Source organism: Sus scrofa, chromosome 11 (genome assembly GCF_000003025.6).
Source record: "Sus scrofa isolate TJ Tabasco breed Duroc chromosome 11, Sscrofa11.1, whole genome shotgun sequence".
Lineage (NCBI taxonomy): Eukaryota > Metazoa > Chordata > Mammalia > Artiodactyla > Suidae > Sus > Sus scrofa.
This window is the reverse complement of record NC_010453.5, coordinates 42,070,555-42,086,441: the sequence shown is the minus strand read 5'-3', so window position 1 is coordinate 42,086,441 and position 15,887 is coordinate 42,070,555. Positions and strand designations below refer to the sequence as shown.

Below are 15,887 nucleotides of genomic sequence, written 5' to 3'. Positions count from 1 at the left end.
CAACAGCAGGGTGCATGAGTTCCCAGGGGATTGAGAGCAACGACAGTTTGTGTTTGACTTCAATGCCCTCCTCTAAGGTGATTGGAACTACAGGTGGTGCCCATTCAGGTACCCCTAGTGGTAGCTGGCTATGACCACCTCTGGAGTCAGCAATAACTGTGGTGGTTTGCCCCAGCCAACTGCGGACCTTGCATGAAGCAACCTATCTTGCTTAGCCCACATAGGAGGTGCTGCACAGGTTGCTTCTAGTTGCGGGATCCTGGGAAGTGACAGAAATCAGGCGTGTGGGTATTGCCCAGGCCATTTATTTGGCAGTGGCAGCAGCAGGGTTGGTGTATTCCCAGGGGAATGAGAGCAATAACATATGGTGCTTGGTTGCAGTGCCCTCTTTTTTCTTTTTTGCCAACCCCTGTGGTGACTGGAGTCCAGGTTGAGCCCACTCACAGGCCCCCAGTGGTGGCAAGCCATGCCTCCCTCTGGCCTCAGAGAGGACCACTGTGGTCTGTCCCTGCTGCCTGTATATCATGCAAGAGGTACCACATCACACTTAGCCCCTTGATGCCCTTAGCCCACACAAGAGATGCCTGGCCACAATTATCCTACACAAGAAGCTCCCAGTTTCCAGTAAATGTGCAGGAGTTTTCTGACCACCTGTAGCCTGTGCCAGAGCCACCCACCCTAAGAGAGACCATGGGCATGTGCACACTCAGGTGCAGGGAGTTTCCATCCCTCCTCCTCCTGTCCTCCCCAACAATGGCACCTTGCCTCTCCTGCAGGTCCAGACTTTCTCCCAGGTCCCTCTGCCATGGAGTTCCCCTCCCCAGCCCGTGATGTACTCTTCCCCACCAGTGGCACACTGCTATTTAGCCCCTTAGGCTGTCTCCACACTGCCAAACCCAGTCTTCTCCCTGGGACCAACCTCCAGTGCCTGAGTCTCAGTGCCCAGCCCCTGCCCAATCTTCTCAGGCTGTGGTGTCCAGTGCAATTGTTCAAATGATCTTTGCAGTTCTCATTCTCCTTTGCTGTTCTCAGCCTAGCTGCTGCACTTTTATCAGCAACTTTGAGGTCCCTTTGACTCAGCTGATCTTTCCATCAATTAGGTGGCTTCCCAGGTTTTGGGTTCCTTTTCTCCTTCACACCTCCCTCTCAGGAATGCTAGTCCCTTCCTGATTCTTTCTCTCGCTCTTTTTCTTTTGTTCCACCCAGTTATGTCAAGAGTTTATTACCCTTTTTGGAGGTTTAAGTTCTTCTGCCAGCATTCATTTGATGTTCTTTGTGAGTCATTTTACATGTAGATGTGTTTTTTTTTTTTTTTAAATGTGTTTGTGGGAGAGGGTGAGCTTGACCTCTTACTCCTACACCATCTTGCTCTGCTCTTCTGATCAGCATTGTTTCGATAGCCAGCTGTTACAGCAGTGAAATAAGCTAACCACATTTTCCCAAAGAACGCTCTAAATATTATGCATTTGTTTTATATTTACTTATGCCCTACATATATTAACAACAAAGACTAAGGTCCATTACTAATTAAATAATTATATCTCATGTGTTTTTCTATTGTACCAGAGAGATATGTATTCTCTTAGTATCTCCCCTTTAGTTAATTTCCTCTAATACCAAAATTAAATTTCTAAAACACAAATCTGACTGTCTATTGACTTCACTAGAAAGACCAAAGTCTTTAACAAGATATTCAAACTTATCAATATTTACCCTTTACCTAATGTTATCTTAAGCTCTGCCACTTTCCTCTACCACTACACTCTGAGACTGATCACTTAATATCTTAAAACATTGGAAAAACTTAAAGTTAATTTACAGTCTACTTTGCACAATCTCTTGCCTCCACCCAGACCAACTCTTCCTCTATTTCCTGCCTAGAGAATTCTTATTCATCACATAATCTTTGGGTCTAGCGTTATTTCCTGTGTAAAGTCTTCCTTTACCATCTTTGTAAAGCTGGTTGTTCTTTCCTCTGCATTCCTGATACATAGTCGTTTTAGTATGTAATCTATAACCCAAATCACATTTATTTAATTATCATATATAGGCCATTAGCCCCTAGAATGAAACTGTCATATTCATTTCTATTTAATTGCCAAGTCATATTAGACTTTGGTTAAAGTAAATGGAAGACACTATCTTCATTTGTGGAAAATTATTAGTATTCCCATTTAAAAAAAAAATAGGAGTTCCCATTATGGCTCAGTGGTAACATATCTGACTAGTATCCATGAGATCAAGGGTTCTGTTCCTTGCCTCATTCAGAGTTAGGGATCTGGCATTGCTGTGAGCTGAGTTGTGGGTCACAGATGTGACTGCTTGGATCTCAAGTTTTGGTGGCTGTGGTGTAGGCCTGCAGCTGTAGCTCTGATTTAACCCCCAGCCTGGGAACTTCCACCTGCCATGGTTGTGGCCCTAAAAAAAGCTCCATGTTAAGATAAAACACACACTTGTTCAATTTCTATATATGCCTGATGTTAAAGTACATATACATACATATTTTTTCTTTTAGTCAGTGGAACCTGGAAGAATCTCAGGAAATCTCAATTCATCCAAGAAATAATTATCAATCAACAAAATATGCACAGTCTTAATTAATGAAGTTATTAGTAATTACTAGGTTTCACTTCAAGGTCAATGTGTAACGTAAACATTAACTATGCTCAAACATGGGAAAAATTAACCTCTGAGAGACCAAATAGGAAAAAATTGCACTTAAGTATGCTTCTTGGCCATGAATCACTTGATATGTCAGTCTTGACCTTATACTTGATAAAATATCTCCTTTAAACCTTTAGACACTTGTTTTAGTCAAGGTAGCAGCACAACTATCTTTTCATCTGCTGTTCTGATAGAAAGTTTTCTTAGAAAATGAAAGCAATTTAATTCTTTAGTTAAAAAAAAATATATATAAAATAAGCCAGGACAAAGTTCCCTTGTGGTCCAGACAGTTAAGTATCCTGCATTACTGCAGCTATGCCACAGGTTGCAACTGTGGCATGGGTTCTATCCCAGGCCCTGGAACTTCCACATGCCACAAGTGTAGCCAAAAAGTAAATAAGCCAGAAAAATCCTATGATTCAAGTATAATTCAAAACATGTTAACTTGGAAAAGTGATATTCCAATTTCTTTTTTTTAGCAATGGGGAAATTTCTCCTTTCTTCTGAAAATTAAAAAGTCAAATTGCTCTATATGAAATAATGGAAGAAAAGAAACATTTTTCAATTTTAAAAATAAAAAGGTTTTTTCTTTACTATTTATAATCAAAGTAATGTCTTAAATGAAACATCTAATTTCTTATAGTGATTTTACTTAATAAGTTGGAAATTAATTCTGTAAGCATTTATTAAATAATTAATATTAATGCTCCACTAGTCTACATCTTAAAAATTATATAATCAAGAATCAATACAATTTTATCATAGAGGAAGTTTCCTTAAACAGTTATCTTTTAATTTGCTTTCAAACTACTACAGAGCAGTTTTGACACTGATGGGAATTCCGTAACTTCAAATACTGCATTTAAAACCACTGAAGATTAATTTGTTAGTCTAAGCCTTAGTTTGTCTAATTAATCAGTTCTTTCTTTCTTCCACATCACTTCATGGTTCATTCACCCATTATTGAGTATCCACTAGGTCCAAATCACAGTTGTGTGTGCTGCAATAATTAATCAAATTAAAAAAATCTTATTTTCACAGAGAATGCAGTTTCTTAGATACAATCCTGAATTACTTTAATACAATATAAAAAGAAATGCAAACCTTATTAAAAAATTGGTAAACTTTAGTTGCATTCTTTGGAGCTTGGTAAGTAAGACAAAATTTTATTTCTGGAGATTTCAGTGAAGATTGAATGATAGGTAGAATTTTGATATGCTGCCATAGGGAAGATCTTTTATATAAAGTACAATGCAAGAAATATCAGGAATGCTATTCCCATTTTGACTCAGTGGGTTAAGGACTTGACATAGTGTGCATGAGGATGCTGGTTCAATCCCCAGCCTGAATCTGTGGGTTAAGGATCCTGAATTGCCTCAAGCTGCTGCATAAGTTATAGATGTGGCTTGGATACAGTGATGCTGTGGTTGTGGTGTAAGCCAGCAGCTGCAGCTTAGGTTCAACCCCTGGCCTGGGAACTTCCATATGCCTCAGTGTGGATGTAAAAAGGAAAACAAAAAAAAGGAAATGTCATGAAAAATAGCATACATGGAACATATGAAACTCTAATTATTCCATCTTACTGTTTTGAATAATTTATGACTAGATTAGTGATAGATTCAACTTTAAAAGTTTGGCCATGCCCATAGGGAATACTAGAGGCAAATTTCCAGTTCAGGGATCCCTATGTGCTGCAAGAACGGGCTGGCATTAGTACCTCCACAATGTGCAATGACTGTATGTGGTTGGAAAGAAGTGTGGTCTTGGTGCAAATTTCATGGTGGATACAAACAGGCAACGGTCAATTATGAGTGGCATATCTTATTGTTGCTACAACAATCAATAAAAGTAAGCACCCTTTGATATTCATAGCTTGATTTTTTCATTGTTTTGATCAAGTGATTCCCTTAACTTTCAATGTCTGTCAATATTTTAGTCAACCTTTACATTCTAGCTCATCTCATCTAGTTTATTCTATCTCCTCATCTTCTGTGATGTCTTCTCTAATTACTCAAATGCAACCTGTGGCCTCTATAATACTTGTCTATTTTACCTCATTTGCAATTTTTACTTTAAAAGTCAACAATGTGTAGCTATAGAAGAGCTGGCATTTAGAAGAGTAATACTTCAAAATCTATTACAATTGCAATATATTTTTTTACATGTATACATTATAGTCCCCTTTTATCCGCAGGGAATATGTTCTAAGAACTCTGGTAGATGCCTGAAACTATAAATAGTACCCAACCCTATACAAACTATGTTTTTCCTATTCATAAATATCTATGATAAAGGTTATTTTCTAAATTAGGCTCAGTAAGAGATTAGCAACCATAACTAATAATAAAACAGAGCAATTATTCAACATACTGCAATAAAAGTTAATGTGAATATGGCTTCTATCTTTCTCTCTCTCAAAATTTCTAATTGTACAATACTCACCCTCTTTTACTTGTGATAATGTGAGATGATAAAATGCCTATGGGATGAGATGAAGTAAAGTAAATTATGTACACATCATGACATAGCATTACGCTACTATTGACTTTCTGATGATATTCCTGAAGGTGGAGCACCTTCTTTGGGAGATGCTGAATAACTGAATCATGACGATATTGATGACTGGATGTCAGGAGCAATTGGTATTGATGATTGGGGGTCCCGGGAAGGACAGAGTGGATGGCATGAGATTTCCTCTTGCTGCTCAAAAGGGCACCAAATTTAAAACTTATGAGTGGTTTATTTCTGGTATTTTCCATTTAATATTTTTAGACAATGGTTGACTGTAGGAACTAAAATCATGGAAAGAGAAACTGTAGATAAGGGGGACTACTATACAATATTATTCAAAAAAAAAAAGACTCAGGATTGCATGAAATCATTCTTGGGCTTTTCATAAGACAAAGCATATGTTCATTTATAAAATTATTTATAGAAGAATTTTTTTCATTTGTCAAAGGTGTTGTATTAGTACTTTAAGCTGCCCAAATCAGGGCACCCTCAGAAATAGAGGTATTACGATACACTCGAGCACATTTAAATCTTTAACTGGTTCCTTCATAAGATTATCCTCATATTCCCTGGAATGATACTACAGGCTGAAATCTGATTAGAAGAACTGGGTCTCATTATATTGAATGCTTACATAACATTAAAGATGTATCAGCACTTTTCTAAGTGCTTTGTATGAATTATTTATTCAATCCTTGAAAGACCCCTATGCGTTAGACACCGTAATTAGCTCAGTTTTACAGATCAGGAAACTGAGGCACAAGAGGTGAAGTAACATTTCCAACATCACATAGCTGGAATACATTTTTCAATAGACGGAATGTGCTCATGGAGTAATTGAAGGAGGAATATGAGGAAAGATATTTATAAATACATCCTTAATATTTGAAAGTTATTTCCTGAATCTCTCCTTTTTTTCTTATATCAACTTCCAAAAAATCAGGACAAAACACCATCATCTCTCACATATACTCTTGACATGGACCCATCTTTTTCATTTCTCCATACCACATTCAGTAGGATGTCTTTAAAAAAAAAAAAAAAAAAGTACTGTTGCATCATAGCTCCACTTTAAACATTTCAGTAGCTTCCAATTGCTCTTAGGATTAAAAAAAAAAAAATGGGGGAGTTCCTGTCATGGCTCAGTGGTTACAAATCCGACTAGGAACTATGAGGTTGTGGGTTCGATCCCCGGCCTTGCTCAGTGGGTTAAGGATTTGGCGTTGCTGTGCGCTGTAGTGTAGGTCGCAGACTCGGCTCGGATCTGGCATTGCTGTGGCTCTGGCATAGGCTGGCAGCTATAGCTCCGATTAGACCCCTAGCCGGGAACCACTATATGCCACGGGTGCGCCCTAAAGAAAGAACAAAAGACGAAAAAAAAAAAAAAAAGAATTGGCATATAAGTCTCCATAGTATGTGGTACCTTAACTCTACAGCCTTGTTGTGCACCATACTACCTGTCCCTAACTCTCTGTGTTTTTTTTTTTGTCACATTTGCCTTGTAGTTCCTCACACTCTGCTTCTTCCTATCACAAGTTTTTATACCAATCTTCCTTCTTCCAAGAATTCCTCACCCCCAGTGAATCCTAATCTTTCCCTAGATCTTAACTCAGTCATCATTTGTTCATTTGGGATAAGAGCCGTAGACAGGTACTAAGGTAGCAGCTACTTGATGAAATCTACCCCTTCCCCACACACCTACACTCTGGAGGATATGACTTATAGACTATGACCATAGTTATTGGAAAGCTGGATGGTTGATGAATAAGTTCATGGAATGGAAGTCGTATAGTAATAAAATTAAATGTTAGCTTACTGCTAAATTTCTACGACTACCTCAGTTTTAGACATTTATATGTAACTCGCACCTCCCCACACACATATGCAAGATATGCATGAAAGATCTTAGAAACTTGCAAAGTAGGCATATTATTAGTAGGAGATATTCTGCCATAGTTCTAGAAAAATTTTCATTTTCTACTGTGGCAGTCATTCTCAATCTTGACTGGACATAAGAGTCAAATGAAGGAAAGTTTTTAAACATCTCAGTGTTTTGGCCTCATCCCAGTCTAATTAAATCAGCATCTCTCTAATTCAGATATTAGAATTTTTTCAGAGTCCTACATGATTTCAATGAGCAGCTAATATTGATGATCACTATCTCCATCAAAGAAAAAATGAAATACACTAATTCAGATTATGATTTTCCTCTTTGTGAAGCAAGCAAAAAAATATGTATTTTAAGACTAGATAATTTTGTAGGATTACATGAAAAATATCTTAGTAATGTAGTCTACTTGTGGTCAATTTTGTAAAATACATTTGTACTATCTATTTGTATTTTACATTATGATTTTTTAGAGATTTACATAGAGTGTATTATATATATATTGTATATTATATGCCTTTATAATATTGGGGAAATTTTCACAAACTCTCTCCCTATCCTTCAATGCATGTGTGTATATCTTTTACAAAAGATATATATATCTTTACTGTTTTCTATATATATATGTACACATATATACACATATATAATCATATATAAACACACATACCTGAATGTACACACAAAATATATGTGTTTTAATATCACTGGGGATATTTTATAATGTATATAATATATATTATTATCTATTTCCCCATTTCCCATTTTCAAGTTATTTGTGTTAAATTCTTTGCACAGAAAAATTGTAAATGTTCATTTTTATGAATTATTATTTAGTAAGTCATTTCTCATAAAGTAAAATTATTTGATTGTGGCAGAAATAAGTCACCCTAATCATTAGTTTTAAACATTTGCTAGATGCTACTATAAACTAGATGATTTTTGAAAGTGTTTAGAAAAGGAAATCAGAAACAAATTTGCCTAGAAGTTCAAATTCATATTACAAAGACATTGGTGACATGTATACATACACACACATATATATATGTATACATATATTATGAATTCCACAAAGTACATATATATACACTATAAAGTATATATACATATTTCTATAAAGTAATAGTATTATATAATTTATTTAACAAAATGATTAAATAAAAGAAATTTAAAAACATTATTATTCTTTTAAAAATAAATACTCCTTACCTAGACAAAGAAAGTTTCCTATTCCACAAGCTCATGCTTTTTAAATTATGTAATTAATGGTAAATATGTAAACAGTAAAGCAATATTAAAATTTTTATTCATGTTTTTATTATTTTGCATAATTAAAACACATTCTCTTTAAATTGGAAGAATTAGAATTTGGAATAAATTTAGTAATATTTTGATAGATAACATTAACAAGGATAGAGAAGATTTTTCAGGACAAGTTGACATTCAGATTGTATTAATATTGAAATTGTAGTAAAATAAATACTTTGAGGTAACTTATGTAGGCTGTAAATTTTGGTTTTAAGTGAAAACATTTGGGGAATGAACTTTACAAATGACCGTCCACATGATTGCTCTCTATATTCAAAAACCCGTCTTCATTATATTTGTGCTCTAAAACCCATATGGAAAACACTAAACTTTTTAACCTGTGCTATTGTACATAAAAATTAGGAATTGTTTGCTATTTGTCATTGGACTATCTTGAAGAAAAATTATACAGAAAATTTCTAATATTTTATTGCAGAATTTTAAAGAGGAATATTATGTGTAATAGCTAGTGTTTAATATAAATAATTAATTATATGTATAGGAAAAGAACATTTTGGTAACTGTAAACATCAAAGAGATATTATAAATTTTTTATCACAATCGTGCAGTTATTTAGCTTGAGACATAAAAATATTAGATATTTCCATTGTTTTCATTTCATTAATGTTTTCTTAATGCAGGTTTAATATTGTTACAGAAAACATTTCTGCATTGTCAACCTTGCCTCACTGCATCTGTAAAGATATTCTTAGTAAAGCAAAAGGAAGAAATTGAATGTATCGTTCTATTTTGAAATTATTTTGGCCTAATATTTTCTCTACTCAATGAGACCCTTCTGCAAGGGAAAAAAAATCATACAATTCTGGATATATAGTACTTGCTCAACTATTTAAGTGTTTGGGAGAGGAATTTAAGTTTTGAGGGTGCTGATATATCTTACAATACTTTGTTATCCTGTTTACAATTCTTAATGCTCATCTTTAATGACTAATCATGAGAGATCATACAGACCTTTTTTTTTTATATAACAACTGAAATTATTAAGAGCTTGCCCTTTACTGAGCACTGCTATGTATTTTTATTTAATCTTTACATAAATGCCATCAGTTAGGTACTCTTGAAGGACTAGGATGCTGAGATAGAAGACATTTAAGGGTTTTTCCCAGTGTCACACAGCTGACAGAAATAAACTCTGGTTTGAGCCAGGAAATTACACTCCAATGTAAACTGCCAATGTCACCCTTCTGCCTTTTTTCTGCCCTCCACCTTGACATTTTCCCCAAAATACCTTGGTTACTTAAAGAATATTAATATATAAAATCATTCAGTTATTTTATGTGTGTATTTTCTATATTCTCCTTTAGAATCTAAGCTCTATTTTTTTTGTCCAGCAGCAGATATAAAATTCTTTTTTTTTTCCTTAGAGAAAGTGAATAAACACCTGTGTTGAAAGATTAATGGCTTATCTAAATATTTGACTTATTGTAAGAAATATTTACTAGTTCTTACTTCAATTACTGTATTTTACTTTCTATCAAAATTATAATTTTAATTTAAAATATTCCAAATTATGGTAGTTACATAGCATAACTATGTAAATGTTTGCACTAAAAATAAAGTTAGAAATCTTAAACCCGTATACATTTAACTTTTGGTCTTGAAGGAATAATCAATATCTGAGTAAGCCTCTTAATGTACAGTTATGAAAGATGAATAAAATACAGAAATCAAAATCTTGAAGGCATCAGCGAAACTAAGGCAGCAGGTACTTGAAAAGCAAGATGAAAAATTAGAGACAATATAAACTTCTATCAGCAATGAAATGGACCTATAAAATTTTCATTTCCATACAAGGCTATAGTATATGCAATGGAAAATAATAAAAGACTGCCTCACCTAACAACCTGAATGAATGTCATAGACATCACTTAAAAGGAGGAAGACGCGTCTAAGTTTTAGATGTTATAACAAAATATTACATATTGGGCATAAGCAAGAGAGCTTTATTTCTTAAAGTTCTGGAAGTAGGGAAGTCAAAGATCAAAGTGCAGGCAGATTATGTGTTGAAGAGAATCTATTTCTTGGTTCATAGGCAGTTATATTCAGCTATGTCCTCATATAACACAAGAAATGAGGGAGCTCTCAGGGGTCTCTTAAAAGAGCACTAATCACACATATGAGGGCCTCTCCCTTATGACCTCATCACCCTTAAAAAGCCCCGCTGCCCCTCTTAACATCTCATATTGGGGTTAGAATTTCAAAATATGAATTTTGAAGGGACATAACTTTCAGTCTTTAGCACACAAAAAAAGGATATATTAAATTTTTTAATTTGTGAATGTAAAATAGGGAAAACATTATAATGGTAAGAAAAAAACAGAAAAAGTATTACTTTTCAGAGACAATTTATCAGAAGTTGCATATTGGCATAGAAAATAATGAAAGTCATGGATATATAGTTTTATTCATGGGAAAATATAAATTTTTGTATTTTATATATGTTATACTTTATGAATAAAACATTTTTATAAATCAAATGACCTCAAAATTTAAAAAATCAAAGATTAAAGATTTTTATAAATATATAACTGATTAAGTGATTACCATACTTGATTAAAACTTGTACTGTTCTGGTTCAGAACCTCCTTTCAAATTCAAAGATAACCTCTGTCTTTTCAAATCCAGTAGAGATTTGTACTTGGTCAGAAATGTGCAGGTAAGTGATTAACCCATCCTCCTAGAAACAGTCTGTGCTCTTAGTTTTCAGACACTAAATCTTCTGGAAAACCCTCCCACCTATCTGGCCATTTTCTCTCTGTTTTTTTTTGCTATTTTTTTTCTTGTAACTGATATTGAAGCCACTCAAAGTAAGGTCTTGCTTACTGTGAAAATATATTCTGTTTTAGTTAAATATTTAGCTAATATACATGAGATCAATGAGGGCAGACACTTTGTCTTGTTCACCTTTGTGTTCTTGGTCCTGTGCCTTTGGTGACAAGAAAACTTCCTGATACGTAATAATAGATGTTCAATGGATAGTAGTTGAATGAATAGATGGATGGATGAATAAAAGTGATGTCATTTAACTGTCACATCAATGTTTGGGGAATGAATCTCCCTGGGTCAGACATTTCTACTCAACTAACTTTCTTTTCTTTCTTTCCTTCTTTTCTTTTCTTTTCTTTTCTTTTCTTTTCTTTTCTTTTCTCTTTTCTTTTCTCTTTTCTTTTCTTTCCTCCCTCTCTCCCTCCCTCCCTCCCTCTCTCTCTCTCTCTCTCTCTCTCTATCTTTCTTTCCTTCTTTCTTTTCTTTCATTCTTTTTTATGGCTGCACCTGTGGCTTATGTAAGTTCCCAGGCTAGGGGTCAAATCAGAGCTGCAACTGCAGGCCTGCACCACAGCCACAGCCACACCAGATCCAATCCATATCTGTGACCTATGCTACATCTTGTGGCAATGCCAAATCCTTAACCCACTAAGTGAGGCCAGGAATTGAATCCCCTTCCTCATGGACACAATGTTGGGTTCACAATCCAATAAGCCACAATAGGAATTCCCTCTGCACAAATTTTGAGCAAGGCACTGACTGTCATCCTTCACCAAACTTTTATAACAGAAAGACTAAGATAAAGATAGTGCCTATCTATAAAGTGAAAGTAGGTATACTTAAAAGCATGAAGATAATTCCCTTTCTAGAGCAGTGGGCATGTAACTTTATTTCTTATTATAAATTAATTTAATTTCTTGTAATATGACCCTCTGCATGTACAGGTTTCATCTAATCCTTGTCAAATCAAAACTTGTATTAAACAAACAGAAAAGGAAGACTTTATTTTAAACCATTGCAGTTAGAGGAGACACCAGACTGAGGCTGAACTCTACTTCACTAAAACAAAGGTGGGAGAGTTTTTAAGACCTGGAGTGAGTGGAGGGAATCAAAACAAAAATTTACATTTGCAAATTGGCCTTACCTAAATGTCAAGTAAATTGTCTCTCTTCCAGACAAGAGGTTATTTTACAACTTGAAGCAAGATGCCATACAAAGTTAAGCTCCTACCCTTCCACAAAGACCAGGAGATAGGGATGTTCCCGTTCTTGATAATTATATTTCAAAGAGATGGCTCCCAGCTCCTTCAGAAAGAAAGCCCCAGGGTTGCAACATTGGCAAGACGCTTAATAAAATACATATCAAAAGAACAGAGAACTTGTGATTTGCAGTGACAATTTTTTTTTTAAGTAGATACTCTAAGGAAAGTGAGGTCAGGACTCTAGAGACAGGAAAATCCTGTCCAAAGTTTGGTCAAGCTGAGGGAAAGGTTAAGGCCCTCTTGGCAATTGGGGTTTAGAGAATGAGTCAAAAAATAGTGATACTCTGACAATTTCTGCTGCTCTGAGCAATAACTACCCAGGAGTTTTCCGTTTTCTCTCAATATGCATGTATCTGTGGCAGTTAAACATGTCAACTAGCAAGTAGGGTTAAATCATAAATACTTAGAATTCTTTACAATCAGACATTGAATTTTGAACTTTTTTTTCTGCTCGTTTAAGAAAATTATCCTGATTAAGACATAAATTTATTGGAAAAACAGTGTATAAAATTGTATATATCTTCCCATTGATGACTCACTCATAATTAATAATTTTAATTGCTTGTTTTTAATGAGAGGTATAATATTTCTAAGCTTTATTAAGTTTATTATGAGGTGACTGGAAAGCCAAAACACAGAGAACCCTAATCTGAAATTCAAACTGATATTATTGCATTGCTTAATGCAACATTGCTTAAAGTAATAAAGTACTTTATTCAGCAGTGTAGAATAGTCTTCCAAAGTAGAAGCAAAAGACACATCATCTCTAATTTTTAGATTTCACTTCTTCATATGGATATAAATAAGGACATTTATTTTCTTTCATAAAGCATCTAGGTAATAATATTGAGTTTTGATTCTAAAATTTGTTTCCACTTGAATGCAATGATTCAATCAACACTGAAAAGTTTCTACCTTAACTGCAATTGTTTCTTAACCACTAGAGCCTATTCTGAATGACATCATAGTTTTCCTGTTAATTTGGCTTCAGAATCTGACTGTGGAGTAAATCCATTCAGTTTTCATTTTTCCTGTCTTAGGCGTGACAGTACTTGAAGGACCTATTTATGCTGTGGGAGGCCATGATGGCTGGAGCTATCTGAACACAGTGGAGAGGTGGGATCCTCAGAGTCAGCAGTGGACCTTTGTAGCTAGTATGTCAATTGCCCGAAGCACAGTTGGTGTGGCATCATTGAATGGCAAGTGAGTAGACCTTCCTTTTTGTATTCAAAAAAAATTTTTTTTCAATGAATATTCTTTTTAAAAATAATTTCTAGTCAATTGCTTTGATTAAAAAAATCTTTTAAAATCTATTGTTTTTGATGTTTTTTAAAATTTAAACTTCATGGATAATTGACAGACTGACCATATTTTTTCTGGTTGTCTCTTCTTATAAAATGGAAACCTAAACTTCACCTTAATTGCTTGTTAAAAATCATCAAATATATTTCATGATAAATTTATGAAAATAGTTTGTTTTGTGAAATAAAGATTTGCATATTTATATGTAAGTATATATGTATATATTTATTTATATTCTTTCTGCTAAAATAGTCTGAGGAGCCTTCACAAGACTACTAAAAGTTTGGTACTTATTATAATTTTTAAAAATTTTTTATTGTTATTTCCCCAATGCAGGTACTTATGATTTTTTGAATGATTATATCTGTCTTTGCTTTTTCCTTTTTCCCTTTTCCCTTTTTCCATTCCTACTATCACCCTAAATCAGGAATTTTCAAACTCAACACTGTTGATATTTTGTGTCAGATAATTCTTTGTTGGGAGTGGAGCGCTGTCCTGTGCTATATGTTTAGCAGCAGACTGGCTTCTATCCACTGGATACAAGCTATATCCACCTGCCCAATACCTACAGGCATTGACTAATATCCCTTTAGGGTGGTAAAATTATACTCCCTCTCACTCCCATGGGAAATTCTGACCTAAACAAAGATAATAACACCTCTAGCCTGGACAACTGCAAAAGCTTCCAGTATCCTTAATTCTCTTTCCCCTAAAGTCTATTTGCTAAAACAGGCAGAGCTGCTTTACACATGCAAGTAATATGTTAATCCTCTTCAAGAACTTTGCAATTAGAATACAATGTCTGTCATTACTTAAAGGGATCAACTGGATCTTCTGTCTACCTACTCTACATTTTTTCTCTATGCATCAGCCAAATTGTCCTTTTATCTATGCATCAAAATGGCAAGCTCTAACCCAGTTAAGTTGCTTTGCACTTGCCTTTGTCTTTGTTTGAAATGCTATTCCTACCAATCCTCATGTACCTGGGTTTTTCTCATTATTCAGATTTCATCTCAAGATTTGTCCACAAAGAGAGTTATTTACTATTCATTCTATTTAAAATAGACCACCCTGAAGACTATTCCAAACTGTTTACTGTTCTTGAAATTATATGTTACTGTTTTCTATCTCTCTTCACTAGATATACATGTTCAATAAATGATGGGTTTTTGTCTGCAACATATAATTATATGTTCATTACTATATCCCTGGGCATAATACACATTCAATATTTTTACTGAGGAAATGTTTAAATAGTTGTTCTATCCAGTTTAGTTACTTTTAATAACCTTTGAAATCTAAACCTATTTTTCTAAATATATGTGTATATTTATGCATTATTATTATAGCCCAATATTGAAGAATAAATGAGCTGTTTTTCTCATCTAAAATGTGTATAATCCTTTTCTGTGACATTAAAAACCCTAGGAAATTCAAATTTTAATGTCTAGGCAGTAAGTGATTTTATACCAAAAAAAAAAAAAAAAAAAAAAAAAAAACACCCACGAAACACCATTAATGTAAGTGAACTCAATAAATTTAAGTAACTAATGTTGACCTGAAACTAACAGACTATCATGTATGCCTTCAGCATAGAGGGGGTTATTCAGATCAGAAGTGAACTGCGATTTGGGGTGTGCAGCAAGGGCAAGCACATGTAAGTTTTCATAGAGATAAAAAGGAATCTGGGAGGGCTATCATTAAAAAGAATAGTTTTCTATTGGTGGAGTTCTTGCCAGGAAAGAAGTCTTTCTTCTTCTTGAGCTTTATTATCATCACAGGGCATAAGAGCTCTTTCACTCCATCTCTCAATTGTCTTTAATTTTAACATCCAAATTATGTAAATATATATATATATACATTTAAATCTAAAGTGATGTATGTCTAAAATATTTTTCAAACTTGGATATTGTAAATAAGATATGCTGAATACCATTAGAGGTAAACTTTTTGGCACATATCTAACCATTTCTTTAGGAAGAATATCAAAGTGAATTTCAGGAGAATTGGAACTGAATTATTTTTCATCTTCAAGTAATAATTTTAACTTAAACCTTTTCTTCAGTAGGTTTTACCAAAATCTTCCTCAATAGCCTGGTATGAAAAAATGCCTTCCATCCTGGCCAATGCTTTGTGTTATCATTTGTCATAATTTCAAAAACTTAA

The 15,887-nt window shown here is 34.2% G+C and overlaps 1 protein-coding gene across 2 annotated transcripts in view; it reads left to right on the top strand.

The window, feature by feature from the left end:
- KLHL1 (kelch like family member 1) overlaps positions 1-15,887 on the top strand; it is a 387,090-nt gene that overhangs the window by 334,490 nt on the left and 36,713 nt on the right. For both annotated transcript variants that reach the window (XM_021065654.1, XM_003131017.4), the window contains one exon: positions 13,460-13,622. In XM_021065654.1, the coding sequence (XP_020921313.1) occupies positions 13,460-13,622 (163 nt within the window). The remainder of the gene's footprint in view (positions 1-13,459; positions 13,623-15,887) is intronic.